The 19,157-nt window shown below is 47.1% G+C and overlaps 1 protein-coding gene across 1 annotated transcript in view; it reads right to left on the reverse strand.

The window, feature by feature from the left end:
• poc1b (POC1 centriolar protein B) overlaps positions 1 to 19,029 on the reverse strand; it is a 20,188-nt gene extending 1,159 nt beyond the window's left edge. The window contains exons 1-10 of the mRNA XM_086148767.1: positions 18,727 to 19,029; positions 18,245 to 18,329; positions 17,540 to 17,711; positions 16,515 to 16,694; positions 16,249 to 16,356; positions 16,021 to 16,136; positions 15,799 to 15,932; positions 15,652 to 15,720; positions 15,404 to 15,559; positions 15,079 to 15,156 (exon numbers count right to left, since the gene is read on the reverse strand). Of these exons, the coding sequence (XP_086004893.1) occupies positions 15,079 to 15,156; positions 15,404 to 15,559; positions 15,652 to 15,720; positions 15,799 to 15,932; positions 16,021 to 16,136; positions 16,249 to 16,356; positions 16,515 to 16,694; positions 17,540 to 17,711; positions 18,245 to 18,329; positions 18,727 to 18,741 (1,113 nt within the window). The 5' untranslated portion in view covers positions 18,742 to 19,029. The remainder of the gene's footprint in view (positions 1 to 15,078; positions 15,157 to 15,403; positions 15,560 to 15,651; positions 15,721 to 15,798; positions 15,933 to 16,020; positions 16,137 to 16,248; positions 16,357 to 16,514; positions 16,695 to 17,539; positions 17,712 to 18,244; positions 18,330 to 18,726) is intronic.
• Positions 19,030 to 19,157: the final 128 nt, after the last annotated feature.

Genomic DNA, 19,157 nt, shown 5'->3' on the forward strand with positions numbered 1-19,157 from the left:
GCCTAATGGATGGAGCAATCGATTCCGGCTCCCTTCCTCCCCACTGTCCTCACTTCAAAGGCAATGAGGAGTGTGTGTGTGTGTGTGTGTGTGTGTGTGTGTGTGTGTGTGTGTGCAAACACAGGAGAGTGTCTCCTCTAAGCTGAGTGTAGGCGAAAAAAAAATTGTGTGTGTGTTCAGTCTCTTCGGCTATCTGTGCTTCATCTTTTTATGTTCTACACATCTGGACAACATCTGCCCCCCCGTGCGGGCTCGCCAAGATCCCTGTCTTGCTCAGGAAGTTCGACGGAACAATTAGACAGCTAACGGCAGATATGAAGGCGAGGCGTGAACGTAAAAAGGAAAAGATAAGGCGGCGGCGGGCGATGCGGAGTCGTAACTCCAGACCGCCAGGACGATGGCGAAGGAGATAGAACAAAAATGCTGACAAACATGACGTGCGGGGAGGAGGACAGGAAGTGGATGGTTATCTCTCACGCCACCCTGACAGTGGGAGTCAACAACAAAACAAAACAAAAAGACAAAAAAAACACCATTAGCGCTAAACGTTAGCATCTGAATACACAACACCTGACCATATTGTGTTGCGACGCGGCATGTCAGTGTGGGTGTAATAAAGTATGGAGCAAAATTAGCTTAGCATAATGAATGACATTTTACGGTAACTGTTAGCCTGCCGCGGTCAAACATCATAAATATGTTTGATATGTTTAAATACCGAATTCAAAAGGCCAACGGGCCGGATGTGGCCCGCGGGCCGTAGTTTGCCTGCCCCTGAGCTAGCTACTTTTAAAATTGGGGCTTTTCTGGGAGTAGTTCAGCAGATGGCTGAATGTTTCATGCTAAGCTAGGGTAATGTTGTTTTCTTTTGTTTATTCGGATGTAATTCCCAGATAATTCCCATAAACCCATCAAAAATGATACCTTACAATAACTTCTGTATTGTGTAATCACATTTACTTTTAAATATTTGTTTTAATCAGCTCAGCTAAAAATTATGAATATTTTATCAAACAAATTGTTGGTACTCATTTTATATATATATATATATATATATATATATATATATATATGTATATATATATATATATATACACATATATATGTATACATATATACATACACATATATAGGAGAATGAATATATATAATTGGAATGAAATTCTGATAAAGTTGTAAGGATGTTATAAATTTAATCTAAAAATAAAATAAAAAAAAAATTAGGATATCGACAAAAATGATTCCATTAAAAAATGAAGTTATTTACAAAAAATGGTAAATAGGGTAATTCGAAATGCTAAAAAGTCACAAATAAAAATTTTGGAAACAAGCACTGCACTGCTTAAAAATATGTATATTTTCTCATTTTTATGATTAAATGTTAAATGTAGAGGTTGATAATTAATTTTCATTAACTAAAACTATAAGTTTTAATTATTATTATCATATATTTTAAAAGGGAAAATATTTATTTCATTATTTATTCATAATATAAATAAATACATTGCTGATTGCTTTGAACCATGTGACTGAGCACTCAGCCGTGATTGGCTCGCCCGCCGCATGTGATCACACATGTGATTATACATCCGCCGTCCTCATCGTGCATTTACAAGCCGGCAATTACACAGACATAACAGCCCATTACGCTGTCGATCAATTCCTGATATTTATGACCTCCTGCTGATACACTGCCAGTCAGACGTGTGTTTTTGTGTGTGTGTGTGTGTGTGTGTGTGTGTGTGTGTGTGAGTGTGTGTGTGTGTGTGTCGGTGCCACGCAGAGGAAACTCACTATCAGTAGCTGTTAAGGCGGCACTAAATAGACGCTGTTCATTTCCTCCTGATAGCGAGCGACCCCATGTCACTGTGACATTTATCTCCTGTAGGTGTGTGTGTGTGTGTGTGTGTGTGTGTGTGTGTGTGTGTGTGTGTGTGTGTGTGTGTGTGTGTGTGTAAAAAGACCCCGAATTTCCGGAGATAAAACAATAACGAACTGATTATCGATAGGATGGAGGGGCGGGCCCGGAGGATGATGTCATCTGGGGGGGGGGGGAATTCTCACACACACACACACACACACACACACACACACACACACACACACAGTCACAGTCATAAACACAGGAAACAGACAGACACAGACCAAGAGCAAAACACATACAGACACATACTGACGTATGCATATGCACACACACACACACACACACACACACACACACACACACACACACACTACAAATATGACAGACACACAATCACTCACACACACACACACAAAATATGACAGACAGATACACCAGACACACACGCTATGACACAATCACACACACTCATACTATGACACAATCACAGACACACACACACACGCACACGGGCACACACGCACACGGACCTCTTTCTTTTCAGAAACTTTCTGATCACCGCTTGATTTCTGGACTCATTGATTATTGATTATTGATCAGTGCTCCCTGTCCTCCTGGTCCTGTCAGGCCTCGAGTCAGGGTCACTTCCTGTTGACGCCCCTCTCCCCAGACAGGAAGCCATGAGGCAGACACTCCTGACTAGAGATCTGACGCCCGTTTTTTCGGTCCTTGCCACCAAGACGCCACATCACACAGAAGCACACACGAAACAGAAATTAATCTCAGGTAATTGATTACTTTTACCAATTCATCTATTACAATGTGTCCAGATTGTTTCAAACGCAGCCATCCTTACACCGATTCATTTTTCTTTTTTTTTTGAGCTGACATTCAGGATCTTTGCTCCACTTGCATGGCCGGGGGAGTAAAGTACTTTTCCACCTGACTAAGAGTACATGACACGTCTTCCCAGCAGGTATTTAAGCTAGGCTACTATTGTTCATCTGGCGTTAAAGTCTGATTAGGATGATAATCAATCATCATGATTGGAATTTCAACGTGGCTGCCGGTTTGGAAGATCTTTGGCTTCGAGCACTCGCTGTGCTGCCGTGGAAACGGGCTTGTCCTACATGGGTTCTCTCCAAGTTCTCCCTGTCCGGCATCTCCAACCTTCCGGCTCCGGCGTGGGCGCTGTTCCATTGAAACGACTTGTTTTTTTGTTTTTTTGGCGCTACATAACTAGACGCATAGTCAAAAGAGGAAGGATACGGATGATGACTCGGCAGGGGTGAACAAAGAAAAGATGGACGGGTCAAATATGAGGATGTGGTTGTTCCCGGTGGAGAAAGAGGAACTGAAAGTTTCTACTGCCGGCGTCTGGACCGGAGCACCGCCCGGCTGGCACGCACCTTTTTGCTAAATAGCCTTCTGCCCAAATGCGCTCGGACAAAATAGTCTCAGGATGCCTCGGGAGCCCCGCTGTGATGCATTTGCCAATTAGCCATCACCAGGGGCAACCATATCTGACTTCCTGGCAACCGTTTTTTTGGCAGATGTGGTGGAGAACCTGGTGAGAACCAAGGCAGAAGCAGGAACCTGGAGAAAACCCATAGCGACCACAGCTTTTTCTTCTTATGCTAGTTTTCGTTGTTTTTTTGATGAACGGTATCTCCTGGATCACAGCGCCGCATGGGCCGTAAAAGAACTTGCCCTTACGTGCTACTGAAAAGCTAACGTGCTAAACCACCGGTTTGATGCTAACCTCCTGGATTTCCGTGAAGCTAAAGACACAAGCCCGAGCTAGGGAGCTAGCGCTGGGTGTGTGTGTGTGTGGGGGGGGCCTTCTCAGAAAACAAAGCTTTAGCTCAAAAGTCCTCCTGGGGGCGGAGCCTATTCCTCAATGAGGAAGTGAATGGGAGTCATTGTGGGTTTTGCGCAGGATTAGCCCATTTTAAAGCCCCTTAGTGAGATTTCCCCACATTATTCACATTTTAACAGACATTCCCACCCACACACATGCACCCACGCACGCACACACACAAAAGTGCCGTCTGGTTTAAGCGGGAGGAACACTTCAGGGTGCAGATGAACTGCACGAAAACAAATAAACAACACCAAAAAAAACGACCCCCTGGCCCAAAGGCGGTGATGGGGTCAATTGCAGGAACCTGCGTCATAGCAACGGTAACCCGGGCGACGGGCAAGAACCAAGCCAAGGGTGCATTTCAGGAGGTGGGTGTGTGTAGAAATGAAATTAAGCTGAGATATGAGCGTTCTTCCATTCATGCTGTTATTTCATCCACACTAATTTAATTTAGCAGTTATTTTAAATTCTTTGAAGGGATGAGAAGGCGGGTGGATCTAATTGTTGTTTTCCTCTCCCTGCCCTTCCCCTCTTTCGGCATTCCATCGGATCACGCAACCAATGAAATACAACTTATCCCAAATGAAGATGATACGCATGTTTTGGATGGAGACTGAGAAGTACGCTAGGTCGTCTCGGGCCATGTGTGACGTAGGTGCGACGAGGATTTCAAGTTATGGGGGTCGGGGTTCAGCTCTTAGCCCTTCCTTGATCGCTATGGTGATGGACGGGCCGACAGGCGAGGCAGAGACAGGTATCATCGTGGAGTGTGATCGTTTGCGGGACAGATGGAGGCAGATGATTGGCTGTGCCCTCCTTAAAGCAGCTTTTCAAGGAAATTAGCTTTGACCTGCTGGGAGAAAATGTCCCCACGTCAAGCTGCGTCACGTCAGGGGGGGACCTTTCATTGCCGGTATTTAAGCGTGTGTTTTAGAGTGATGCCCCCCCCTTCAAGACACACACACACACACACACACACACACACACACACACACACACACACACACACACACAAGGTCATGGTGCCCTCAGTACAGACCGAACTGTAATCAGTTTGCCGCGGCAGCAGGAACAGCAGGGGGGTCAGAGGTCACGCTGTGCCTCAGCCCCTCGTAATCCTGGTATGTGTGTGTGTGTGTGTGTGTGTGTGTGTGTGTATGGCAGAGGTGCATCTGTCTCCGGCTGCGGTCTTTACTGTAGTACACTGTAGTATGATTATGTCCATGTAAACACACACGCTTGTGTACCTCAAGACTAAACATCAGCGCTATGTAAAGAACGGCCACGTCGCCTGTCAATTACAGGGTCAGCTGTCAATCACATAGCAAGCTGTCAATCAAATGACATCCAAATATCCATAATCATTGCCACCACTGCACAATTTAGAACATCCAGTGAACCAATGTTCAGTCCTGAGGAGGTGGCTGACCTTCAGGTCCGAACTCCACCCATGAGCTTCCAGGGGCCATCTCCCGGAGAACACGTGGAGAATGCGCAATTGCAGGTGGAACCGTGGCCCCGAAGCGGTTGTGATGGAACAAAACCATGGAGAGATGCTTGTTGGTAACCCTTGGTTACAAGGATGACGCCATGATGACCTCAACCCAGTTCCCAGTAAGGTCTAATCTGGAAGAGGCCAGGATGTCGGACCACGCCGACGCTTCGGTCTTGAAAGGAAGTCCGGTCTGTGGGCCATTAAGCTCGCGTGGTATGCCCCTCGCCTGATTGGCCAAAACAGGGCAGCGGGGAGGGAGAGGTGGGGGGGATTAGCAATCAAGCTTGGCGCGGAAAGCTGATTAAGTCAAACGGCGAAAAAGCCTTGTTCGGTCACTTTTTACTTTTTTCCTCAGTGAAGAATCGCCACCATCAAAGATTTTAATGGGGTGGAGGGTGGGGGTGTTGCTCGCTTAGTTACCATGGCGATGCTCTCTCTCAGCCACAGTGGAAACTTTCGAGATGGTTCGATGCACATACTCTGTCAAAATATTATCTTGGGTATCCTTGAACCCCTTTCTCCTGTGTTTTCTGTGGACAATGAAGTATGAGGAGCAAGTAGCCGATGGAAACCAGAGTAGAAGAAGGAGCAGGCCGGGCCATAGGGCAGCCCTCCAAGAGGCTTCGCCAGATTTCTGAGCATTTCCAGGGTCCGATATTTGCATAGAAGCTGCCACTCTCAGTAGATGCTTCTAATGGACATGACACACGGTATGCCCGGGCTGCTACAGTAAAAACATGTCCTGGAACCTTTGTACCTGATAAAAACTTGGAGTGGCATCAACTTCAACCCCAAAGGGCAGTTGCGTTGTGACTTAGCTAGCTCGCATTAGCTACAAGGAGCCACATCAGATTAGCGGAAATGGCTCGGCTTCAATGGCTGTCCACTAAGGGTACACTCAATTCATCAAGGAAGTTGTTGTATGACTTCTTTTTCTGGACGTGAATGTGTAAACCACATGAACTCAGAATGGACTGGTGTGTGTGTGTGTGTGTGTGTGTGTGTGTGTGGGGGGGGGGGGGGGGGGGGGATTTTGAATAATTGCCCCCCCCCTTTCCAAGTCATTTAATCTAATTGAAGCACGCTCAAATCAGGGACATCACCGTGTCATTTGTTGACTGGAGCTCTGGCTCTTGTTGTATGTCATGAGATTATTGGATTCTTCCTGACATGTCCATGGAGGGTGGGGGGGACAGGGGAGGATGGGGGAAGTGGCGGGGGCACTTTGAAATGCCCGCAATTGATTTACCCCGAGGAGTGAGAGGACTTTCTCTCTAAGAATAACCAGCTGCAGGGAGACAAGCGGGGGATGTAAATGGGCAACTTCCCTTCATTAGGCTCACTTAAGTGTTCAAATATAGACGATCACAAGGGGACTCGCAGCACAAATTGCATGCATGTGTGTGTGTGTGTGTGTGTGTGTGTGCGCGCGCGCGCCCGGGAGCAGCGGCAGGTCAGGGATGGGGCCTCCATGCCCCAGTGCTAGGCCAATGAGACCACGCGTATCGCGATTCATTCAGTTTTGCTACTGTCAGTATGCACACACTCATCAAGCGGTGGGTGGGGGCTCGTCATGTGTCAATCACAGAGCTGCTGTCAATCACAGGGTCACCTGTCAATCAAAGGGTCCACATATAGAGACATCCAATGCTCATTCCTCAACCACTCATACTTTCTGACAATTTTGAATGGAAAGCCTGGTAACGGCTCAGTCATGTGTCAATTGTAGAACACCTGTCAATCAAAGGGTCAGCTGTCAATCACAAAGAGGCAACTATTCAGAGAAGATGGCGAGAAGTCAAGTCGACACCCGGAATTGAACCACCATCCTTTCTCCCAGACGGTAAAAACGTGAAATACGAGTCCCACTTGACTATTAATGCTTTAAGAAGCGAGGAGATCGCAAAATGTCAGTGATGTCGTCGCTACAGTCAAACACCGCACACACACACACACACATTTTCTTAATGAAGTGAGCATCCTTCATGCGAGAGCCCCTCCCCCTCCCTGTTCCGCCATTCACAACTAGCTCCGTTCCCCTCAGCGGCAGTTACGTAACACCTCGCCTCGTCTGAGTGGCGGCGGCGGGAAGCACATGTGACCCCCCACCACCACCACCACCCCTGCACGGCGAACACGAGCGGAAGAAATCCGACTAGGCGACAAACCGTGAAGCCAGACGACACGGCGGACGAAAACCCAGCGCCGGAAATTTGAGAGGATGACTGAAATGCCATGGTGGGGGCAGGAAGCTGCGGGCAGGAAGTTGCGAGTGGGGGGGGGGGGGGGATTAAAAGGCAAGCTGCGTTGCCACGCAAAACACCCGCTAATCAGCTTTAGCGCTCAAGATAATACCAACAAGCCCGCAAAGAACCCGTGGGAAACCCGATGCTAATTGCTAATTGTCCCGGCGTGAGACAATACAAGGCTATTGGGGTTTTAAGCCCCGCCCCCTTGCTCCGGAATACACGACGGCCTTTTCCCCTTTTCCCACCTGGATGGGCACACCAAGCCTCAGCATCTTTTACTGAATAGTAACAACAATAATAACAACAACAACATCAACAGGCGGAAACTAAATCCCAGTTTGTGCTTGGAGGCGAACACAGCAGCTACGTGTCATTCATTCATTCTGTATCTACACCAATCATCCTGCACTCAGGGTCAGGAAGTGTGCTGGAGCCTCTCATCCTGGACAAAAGTTTCGTTCAAATTTTAAATCGACGTACGATCAAGCCTCAGTGTGTTCGAACACACAAACAAACAAACAGCGCATTTTGGTGTTGTAGCATCGTGGCTGTCATGCGTACTACTCCGTATTGTTTACATCGTTTAATGTTCTTCTGATATCATGCTTTTTTTTTGCAATCAGTTAGCCCTCAATACAGCTCCCAAAAAAGTTAATAATGCTAGTGGTGTTAAGAAGTGAAGAATTACAGGTCGATCTGAAGAAGGTAATAACAGCTAATCGTAAGAGCGGTGTTCTTGTTACGACGACATCTGTGCGATTATGAAGAACAAAAATGGCTGACATGGCTAAAGCGGCGGCTACATTAATGAAGCAAAGGAACCAGGACTTAGTAGAAGTAGACAAGTTATTGTTAGCTTAGATCCATTATCTAGTGTTAGATAGCATTACCGAAGGGCTCATATGCGAGACAGCTTTACTATTTCATGATCGAACCAGAGCTGGCAAGAAAAGAAAGAACAGCGGAAATACATCAACAAATAAGGTTATCTTTAATCCCTTTCCGTATATTTGCTACAAATAAACCAATGAAAAAGGTTCAAACCAGAACAGTATGTTTTTTGAAGAACGGATCAAAGGAATTCACATTTACTTCAATGAGAAACGTTTTGGTTTGTGAACAGAGTCAAAGAACAAATTAAATTTCTTAGCCAAAGTGCTGCTGTATACAACCATTCACTCACTCATTCATCGACATCCAACCATTAATTCTTTCTTTCACACCTCTGTACAATTCAGGGTCTCCCATGAACCTCCAAGGCACCTGAGGTTAGCTGAACTAGCCTAAATCCGGGAGGAGGCTAGTTCATTGACCCAAACAAGAGCTGGACTGTTCTTAGAACTTTTATTACTCTTTAGACCTTCGTTCATTTGGCCAACCACAAACACAAATATGTCCATCTTGGAAAAAGAGAAAGATCTCAGGCGCGGTTGAATGAGGCAAAAGTTCCCACCGCCCACCACCCCCTGCTAATAATGGCCGCCAGAAATGGCCGCTCTCATGGGGGACTCGGGGTAGAAACGTTCGAATGCTTTTTCATCCTAGAGAAAAATCAATTATTAGCTTTTTTCACAGCGATGAGAGAGAAAAAGCTTGTCTGATCGGCCCACGCCGTTCAACGGGCCACGTCCTCCTCTGCCTCCACTCCGGGGGAGAAAATAGAACCGGCAAGGAACGCTGGCAGATCCCTCCGGTGACCTCCGGTTTCAGTCGGCGCTAGCGTTTTTTTTTTTGTGAACACCGTTCTGTTATGTAAGCCTAGGCTGTACGTGGACAGGCGCCCACGATGAAAACATTTGAGGATTTTAAATTTAACTCTGTTGTTGTTGTTGGTGGGAAACAGTGCCCCCTGCTGTTGCTTTGGGAAATTACAGCACGGCGGAGCATTCACAGTGTAAACAGAGACAAGGGACACTACTATAGCAACCTACAGCAGCTTACCATGTGTTAAAAGGTGGACGCTAATGGCTACTGGCTAGCTTTTATCCAGTCTCTGTTTCATTATTTTTTTATTTTTTCTCCAAATGATCCTCTCGAGCATCTGACTCACCCCCTGCAGGTTGAGACGGCAATTTTTAAGACAAGAACGGCGCATTAGTATCGCCACCAATGCATACATCAACACAGGCCCCGTGAGACCTTCGATGTCCAACTCAGGGTTGAGAGCCAAGGCGGTACGTGGGAGGTCCTTTGGGAAAACGCCGGTAAACCAGTATCCCTTAAACCAAATGAAGGGCTTTAAGGGCCTGAAGGCAACGCCCTTAAAAGTACACACACACACGCAAACTTTAAACCAAGTGATGGGCTTTAAGGGCTTCAACCAGGAAGTAGCCTTAAGTCAACTCCAAAAGTACACACACACACACACACACACACACACACACACACACACACATGCAAGCACACACACGATCTTTGTACCAAGTGAGGGGGTTTAAGGTCTTCAACCAGGATGTACCCTGAAGTCACCTCCCTTGAAAGTCAACAAACACACACACATGCACACACACACACACAAAGTAAACCACTCAAATCATGCACAACTCTTAAACTCTGTTAAAGCCTTAAAACCAATCCGAGCCCTTAAATCTGATCTTGGTTTAAGGGCTTTAAAGCCTAGATCCCTTAAAACCAAATGAAGGGCTTGAAGGGCTTCAAGCAGGAAGTTCCGGCAACACCCTTAAAAGACACACACACACACACACACGCGTATATACAAGTTTAAGGGCTGTTTAAACCAGGATCCTAGCACTGTTCCCTGACATTTCCCTCAAATCAACCTAAGGGTTTTCCGATCTAAAGCACACAGCCTCCACACACTCAGAACTGTGTGTTCCAACGCCAACCCGGCGGTGTGTGTGTGTGTGTGTGGGGGGGGGTTTCAACTCCTAAACGCAGCTCGGGCATGAATGAATGAGAACGTTTGGCGCTGCCTGTCCCCTCGGACTATTTGTGGAGTGTGAGGTTGTTTTGCAGCCTCTGGTAGTCCTTGTCCTCATGGAGAGTGAACCACACACACACACACACACACACACACACACACACACACACACACACACACCCTCCCAGGAGGCGTAGCTATCTTTAGCTCATTTCCGTCGTGTCTTGTCACTCGTGTGCTCCTCCACTGCACTTAAATCCGGTATCTAACCCCCCCGCGGGCCATCTAATATCCTGAATATACTCTTCGCAGGAAGCTCGAGATGGTGTGTGTGTGTGTGTGTGTGTCGGCACGCACACACTTACACACGTCTGTGTCGAGAGACCTGCCACTAAAGGACACCTTGTCTGGTCAAACTGGCGTCACGGCTATCGTCTGCCGGGACACGGTGAGATGGCACAAGCAAACGAATCTAACCGCCTGCTATCTTATCACCCTCTTAAAACACATGCGCGCACACACACACACACACACAAACATGGGTTGCTGCTACGCGTCAGTGCAGCCTTATCATCAGTGCTCTCCTTGCGTTCAAATCTGAAACTCGGTCTGACCCCAGACCTGCTCTCTCTCCTGAAAATCTACATTTGATTTTTGAGCGAAGAAAACCTTTGAACATGCGTACTCACACACACAAACACGCACACACGCGCGCGTGCACACATACACACAGGCCCTTATTTCACACGGATGGTCACCATTTTGGACGTCATGGTTAGTCGCGAAGGGAGAGGGGGGTTCCGCTCAAGGACGTGCAAATTCGCTGATGCCGCATCCCGAGCACATGGTACATGCCCTCTGGTGTGTGTGTGTGTGTGTGTGTGTGTGTGTGCGCAGCATTCAAGGCCGATCCCACTGATAACACTCCATTCAGAGCCTTGCTAGCGCCACTAGCGTGCGGCTGACATGAATGGCTGGTGCAGAGGGGGAGGAGGGTGGACAGCTGTGTCACTGACGTCACCTCCCAGTTCACACACACACACACACACCCCGATAGGGTTGCAACGGGACAAGTGATAAAAATAAACAAAAAGGGGTCATCAGGCGTGAAGTGAGCGGAGGATGGGTAGAAAATGTATCTTTTTTTTTTCTTTTCTTTGTTTTGGACTCCTCTTCTGCAAGGGAGAGCGGTTCCTGTTGGTGATGTAACCGAGGAGGGAACACAAACATACACACACTCAAACACGTGGGAGATGAGACGGAGCACGCACACACACATGCTTGACAAAACACTTGTGAGACGAAAAAAAGTGAATGAGATGTGAGGAATAATGCAGTAGAAAAGGAAAATGCTGCTGGCACAACACATGTAATGCTAGCTGAGCTAACACAGCTAGCCAAGCAGGAAGCCATATTGAGTCAAGCATGAAGGGCTTCATCAGGCAAACAGCCTTAAGTTAACTCCCAAGATAGTCACACACACACACACACACACACACACACGCGCACGGGAGATAACAAGCGTGAGAAAAAAATGAATGAGATACAATGAATAATGCAGAAAGCCATATTAGAAGAGGCCTGTAAATCAATTGCCAGGTATTAAGGGCTTCATCAGGGAAGCAGCCTTAAGTCAACTTCTTTAAAGGTACACACACGCGCACACACACACACACACACACACACACACACACACACACACACACACACACACACACACACACACACACACACACACACACACACACACACACACACGTGGGATAATAAGCGTGAGAAAATATAAATGAATGAGATACAATGAATAATGCAGTACAAAAGGCAAACGCTGCAGGCTAAGCAGCCAATGCTAGCCGGGCAAAGGCAGCGAGCTGAGCGAACACAGCTCGCCGCGCTGAAAACAATAACGAACGTGTCTCTTTTAAACAAGAGATGGGCATTAAGTGCTTCAATAGGGAAGTAGCTTTAAATGAACTCCTTTGAAAGTTCACACACACTCACACACACACACACACACACATGCAGACACACACACAGACACACACACACACACACACACATACCTACATACACGCACACACAGCCTGCGGGAGAGGAAAAAAACGAAGGAGATGAGATGAATCATATGCTACAAAAGGCAAACGCTACTAGCCAATGCAGCTAACACAGCTAGCCGACCTAATGTAGCTAGCCAAGCTAACACAGAGGGAAAGTGTGATTTCCCCTTAAAACCAGAAAGCCATAATGAACCAGGATCCCTTTAACCAAGTTATGGGCCTTTTATCAGCTCACACACACGCACGCACGTACGCACACACACATGCGCATTTAAGGGCTTTTTAAATCAGGATCCCTGCCATGTGCCCTGCACATTCTTTCCCTCAACCAAATTGACCTAAGGGTTTTCCGGCCGAAAGTACACGGCATGTGTGCGCAGGGACGCCAGGGCCTTCGTAACCAGGGAGGGATGGACCTGCGGTAACGGAGGCGGAGGTCACCCACGGCAACGGAATCCCCCCTTCTGCCACCCTTTCCACTGTTCATACACTTGCACCTATTAGGGCAACGAAGGGGAAACATGGACAGGGAGCAGGAGGGGGAGAGCTAAGGAAAGGAGGTGAAGAAAGGAAAGAAGGGGAGAAGGAAAGACAGAGAGGAAATGAGGAAAGGAAAGGAAAGGAAAGGAAAGGAAAGGAAAGGAAAGGAAAGGAAAGGAAAAAAAGTGAATGGGAGGAAAATGGTAAAAGAGAAGAGTGACGGGAAGGAGAGTTGACAGGAGGAGTAACACCAGGGGGCTCCTGAGGTGAAACAAGGAGGGGACACACACACACACACACACACACACACGCACACATACACTGCATCACACTGGGAGGCAGAGAAAAGGGATAGGAGTGTGTGTTGTCGAGGAGTGAGGAAGAGCAATGAGGGGTAAGAAGGGTGGAGAAAAAGGGTGGAGGGACCTCCTGAGTAAAAAGGATGAATGGCCGTGAGAGGAGCTGGTGGTGTTCTGGTTAGTTACACACACACACACACACACACACACACACACTATTATTAGGCCTCCTGCTGCTGATCGGGGGGAGCGGAGAGGGGGAGGGGAGGTGCTCTGGCACGTGGACCCTCCTCCTCCCCTTCCTCCCGTCGCTCTGATCTCTCCCTCCTCATCTCCCCCTAGCGATCTCGCCGCCGCCGCCGAGCACGTGCCTCGCCGTTCAGCCGCGCACGAGCGTCTCATTCAGCAGGAGAGGAAGAGGAGGATGAAGAAGAGGAGGAGGAGCCGAGTCTCCAAACACCATTAACAGCCAGTTTGTTTTGGTTCCACCTCCTGCAGGTGATACAAGAACACACACGTGCGCACACACAAACACACATAGAGGCACCTCCTCCATAGAGGATCATCAGTGTTTAGCGTTATGTCCGGTGCAAACTATCTCTCATCCTGCACCTCCAATCCACTCCTCGACCCCTCGCACCTCCACCCCCCTGTATCTTCTCCTCCAAAGACATCTACTCCTCCACCTTCATCGCCACCCACACCTCTTCCTGCCAGAGGTCTTCTCATCTCCACCACGAGCACCTCCTCCTCCTCCATCCGTGCCTCTGCCTGGAATCCAACCTATCACCTTCATCTCCCAACCTGCAACTCCTTTCGCCATCCGAACTTCACCTCCCCCTGCAAGCCAACATTTAACCTCCAACTTCCCCTGTACCTCCAACTGCAACCCAATCTGTCAGCTCCCCCTCTTCCTCCTTCCACATGCTAATGCTAATAATCGCAGCCATGATTCGCTCACCTTCCCAACCAGCTAACGGCTGGCTAACTGTAATATCGCATCGCACGCCAAACAGGAAATAACTGTAAAGTATATGCAGTAATCCTCCGTACAAGAACCGATAAACAAAAATGCGCTTGGTAGTGACCTTTTTTTTTTATTATTATTCATACAACACATGCGGGAGATGCAGAGAATGATGTTTTGGTTGCTGCGAGTTACAAATCCGGATTTATAACGTGGAACACAATTGATTCATTTTATTGCTATTTTATCTTGTATTTTTACATGGAATTTATGTTTTTTTATCAACAATACAGTGATAGCGCAAAAGGTTAATCACGATACGCCGAGGCACCATTGTGTATTTTTACATACTTTGTATTTCTATACGTTGTATATTTATATATACAACATATTTATATCGTTTTCAGTTTCTCTGTTTGCAACAGGGACCACAGGCTGACCTGCACTGCCACCTAGAGGCTGAGGGCGATACTACATGCAGAATAGATTTTAAAAAGGATTTAGGTCAAGGCCGAAAAAACACACACACACACAACTATCAACCAACGATGAGACACAGTTTAAAAACCAAAAAAAGGTCATTCAAATCGAAATAAAGAGCTTAAGGATCACTGGGATTTTCTAAAATAAAGCCAATGTGACAAAATGATGGCACAACCTTAACTTCCCCGGGAGGTTGAAACGCCACAGCCATTTTTGGGGGAGCTTTTTAGTTAGTTTAGTTTTAGTTAGCTTTGGTTAGCAACAGTGCCACACGTCTGACATTGATATTTTCTTTTATGAATGTCTTATGTATTATCGTGTCTTTTCAGCTATTAGCTGTTGGGGGGAATGGTATTAATAGTGAAAGGTCAGGTATGCCTGTCCCTCCCGTCACACTTGTTGAGGCAGAAGGCCGCTGATGTCAAGCCAAAGGCCTTACCGCATTCCTGTAGCCGTTGTGGTTTATCTCCGTCACGGGCGTGGCAGGGGCCTGAAGGTCCGCCACCTTGGGACAGATCTGTCAAGAGGAAACAAAGTGGACAATGTCAATATGATGCCATTTTGGTAAATCGTCTCTGCCCCGTTCACGATTATTTCCCGGCATTCTTATTTTGAAATCCACTTCGTTGGCACACACGGACTTCCTGTTCCCCTCCAGGTGTGGGTTGTGGTAACAAACAAGGTTTTAATGATTTTCTTGGGTTAGCAAAGTTACCCAGGAGAAGGCCACAGTGTTGTACATTGCCATGGTGGCGCCGACCGACCTGTAAGGCAGTGTTCGGCGGGCGTCGGTGCAGGTGGGGCCCGCGGGGGTGGATGTCGGATAGGTGGGGGGGCGGGTCGGGGCTGGACCGCCGTAGGTGCTGCTGCAAGACGTCACGGTAGGAGCGGCGGTCGAAGTTGGTGCTCCACATCAGCACCTGGTGGACGGAGGTGAGGACTACATCAGATGCATTTCTAGAGGTGAGAGTGTGTGTGTGTGTGTGTGTGTGTGTGCGTGTGTGACACCAGCCTGACAGTCGCTTCCCCCGGAGGCGAATCGACCTCCGTCACGAGAGAAGGCCACGGTGAGAACAGCCCCCTGACGGAGGAAAAAGTTTTAAAAATAAATGTAAAGAGAGAGTGATTTAAAAAAAAAAAAACGACTCGATTGCGCCACCTTGTGGCCATGGAGGGTGTAAACAAGTCGGCCTTCCAGCAGGTCCAGAATCCGGACGGCGCCGTCAGCACAGCCGCTGACCAGGAAGTTGCCGGACGGGTGGAAGGAGAAGCTGTTGACGGCCGTGGTGTTGACTGGAAAGTTAGGGGGGGGACATGACATAAAAACATGAGGAAGGATGGGCGAGGAGGCAGTCCTTCCTCCCGTTGCCATGGCACCTGCCTTTGTAGTGCTGAAACAGCCGATTGGTCCGGAGGTCCCAGACGCTCAGCGAGCCGTCAACTCCCGAGGAGGCCACACAGGTGCCGCTGGGGTTGAAATCCACAGAAGTGGGTGACCTGCACGCACACAATCACACACACACACACACATAAATAGGTCTGCTGAAATAACAATAAAAACTTAATTAAAAATTTGAATTTTGAAATTTATTTTCAAGGAGCCCCCTACCCGTCCAGGTGAGCGAAGCAGTTGATGCAGTGCTTGGTGTCGGTGTCCCACAGCCGGACAGCGCCGTCGTCACCGCAGGACGCGATCAGGCGGCTGTCGGGGGAGAACCTGCGAGGGGGAGGGGCGGAGCATGAGGAGGAAGGGGCGGAGCCAAACCATCACTGGACTATGATATGCAGTTTCTAACAAACTATAAAGTCGGTGTGAATCAAACTCCATGTTGTAATCGTTTAGGCTCTTTAACAAACACACACACACATGTGTACCTGGCGCAGCGCACCCAGTTGGTGTGCTGGTTGAGGGAGTAGAGGAAGCAGCGGCGGTTGGCGCTCCACACCTTTACCGACTTGTCGTCGGATGACGTGACCAAGCGGACGCCGTCATGGGAGAAGGAAACGCTGCGGACAGCGGCCGTGTGAGCGCGGAACACCGAGGAGTCCCCTTTGCTGTGACAAACGAACACACACACACACACACACACACACACACACACACACACACAGACATATAGGGGATGCACACACAAGTGGGGACAGACACACGAACACACACACACATACATACATACATACATACATACAAAGACAGATACAAAGAAATACACAGGCACACACAGTAACATGCACATGGACACATATACACACGCAAACAGAGGCATATATGGGGACGCACACGCAAACAGGTGCATACACACACCCACATATATACATACAAAGACAGAGACGCACACAGAAATACATACATTGACGCAAACACACACACATATGGGGATGCACAAACACAACACAAATTCACACACACACACACACACACACACACACACACACACATATTCATACACACAAATACGGGCCAACACATACATACATACATAAACACAAAGACACAAACATGGACACACACACAATTATGAGAACACACAAACACACGCATACAGATAGACACACATATACATACATTCATACAGACAAAAAGACACACATGTACACGCACACATGGACACATTCACATATAGGGGCGCACACACACACACATACGGACATACAAAAAGACATAAAGTCATAATCATACATACGGACAGAGATACGCACACATAGGGACACACACACAGACATTCAAATATCAAGAGAGACATGTACACGGACACACAGGGAGAGAGAAGGACACATACAAAAAGAAAAACATTTACACACACACGAATTAAATCACTGCCAGAAAAAGTGACTTTAGACACATAAAATGTGTGTGTGTGTGTGTGTGTATGTGTGTGTGTGTGTGTGTGAGTTCCTACATGGATGGCGTCCATAGGCGCACCGTCCTGTCCTTGGAGGAAGTCGCCACCAGGCCCCCGGCAGGAGAGAACTGCACCGCCGTGATGGCATCCTGGTGGCTGGCAAAGCGGAGGGCCCTGGCCTTGGGGGCCAGGTTCCACACCATGAGGGTCCGGTCCATGGAGCCCGAGGCTGAGGGGAGAGGAGAGAGTGTGTGAAAGTGTGTGTTAGTACCCATGTGATCCCAACACAAAACAACTTGCTAATCGAAAAAAGAAAATCAAAACCCATGTAAAAAAAAATGAAATGAAACAGATTAAATCAAATTAACTGAATTCATTATTTAATGAAAATTTTAAAAATGAATGCAAACTACCATGATATTAACTTTAATAATTCATAATCTATTTGTATCATTATTAATATTAAGAAGAAATTACAATTAATTCTTACTTAAAATTAAGCTAAAACAATATGTTACTGGGATACCTAAAAAAGAAAATAGAGTTATCAAATTTAATTTTGATCATAACATTCATAATAGTCTTAAAAACGTGCATTTTTACTACTAATAATAATAACATTATTAATATTGTTCTTATTGTTATTATTACCGTGAATCTGACACGTGATTTACATCGACTGAGCAGATATCGCGATAGAAAGCGCGTTCGGTCCGAGAACGCAGCATCAGCAGCAAGAGCAGCAGCACTTTAAAAACCTACCCAGCTGTTTACGGTTCGGACTGAAGTCGGTGCACGTCACGGCATCTTTGTGGCCCTGGAAATGTCTCTCCAGGGCGGGGTCCTCCTGCAAACAGCAATTCCAATCATATATTTCCAATCATTTTTTTTACCCCAGCCCCCCAAATAAGAGGGGATAAATCCAAACTTCGCTTGAACGTCACACTGTAGCAGTGCTGAGCTTTACAACTGCTCGATCACGAAAAAGATACAAAGAAAGTACATTAAAGTGTCTTTCCACCCTGGAATTGTACCGAACTTTAAATAAATCGTGAGAAATTGAAAATATTTACGGATAATGAAGTTTAATATAATAAAAAGAGGGTAAAAAGGTGAGTGTGTGTTTGCGTAAATCCTCTTACGGGATCCTTAACAGGCGAAGCTAGCCGCTACTAGCTCGTTTGGCGTTCCCGTCAAGTCACAATGAACGTTGTTCCGAACGCGTCCGGCCAGTGTAAACTCACCATGACGGACGCCATTGAGTTGTTTTTCAAGTTTTGTTTTTGTCTTTTTAAATCTCTGTCGTCTTCCGCCGACTGGGTTTTCAGGCAAAGCGGCGTCTCCGCCCTCCGCTCGGCGTCCCTTCCATAGATGTCAAACCGACCGCCTTCAGTCGCGGCTTCAGACCTGATCTATCAAACACCGATAAGGCTTCCGGATTTTGCTTGACTTTAAAAAATAAAAACAATGTTGTTATTCTACCTTTTTTAAACAAATGATAAACACACTCTTTGTGTTTGTGGAAGAAGCTGCTAGATGACAGTTAACTTATTAGTATTGTACTCTTGCAGCAACGGGAGAAGTGATGCCTTTAAATTCAAATCAAAATGTGGGATATTTAAGATTCACATTTGATCACGTCGTTTCTCATATATAAAGTAACAGCACCGACGTG

This window comes from Fistularia commersonii, chromosome 7 (genome assembly GCF_037954325.1).
Source record: "Fistularia commersonii isolate RoL2024-O1a breed Wild chromosome 7, RoL_Fcom_v1.0, whole genome shotgun sequence".
Classification (NCBI taxonomy): Eukaryota; Metazoa; Chordata; class Actinopteri; order Syngnathiformes; family Fistulariidae; genus Fistularia; species Fistularia commersonii.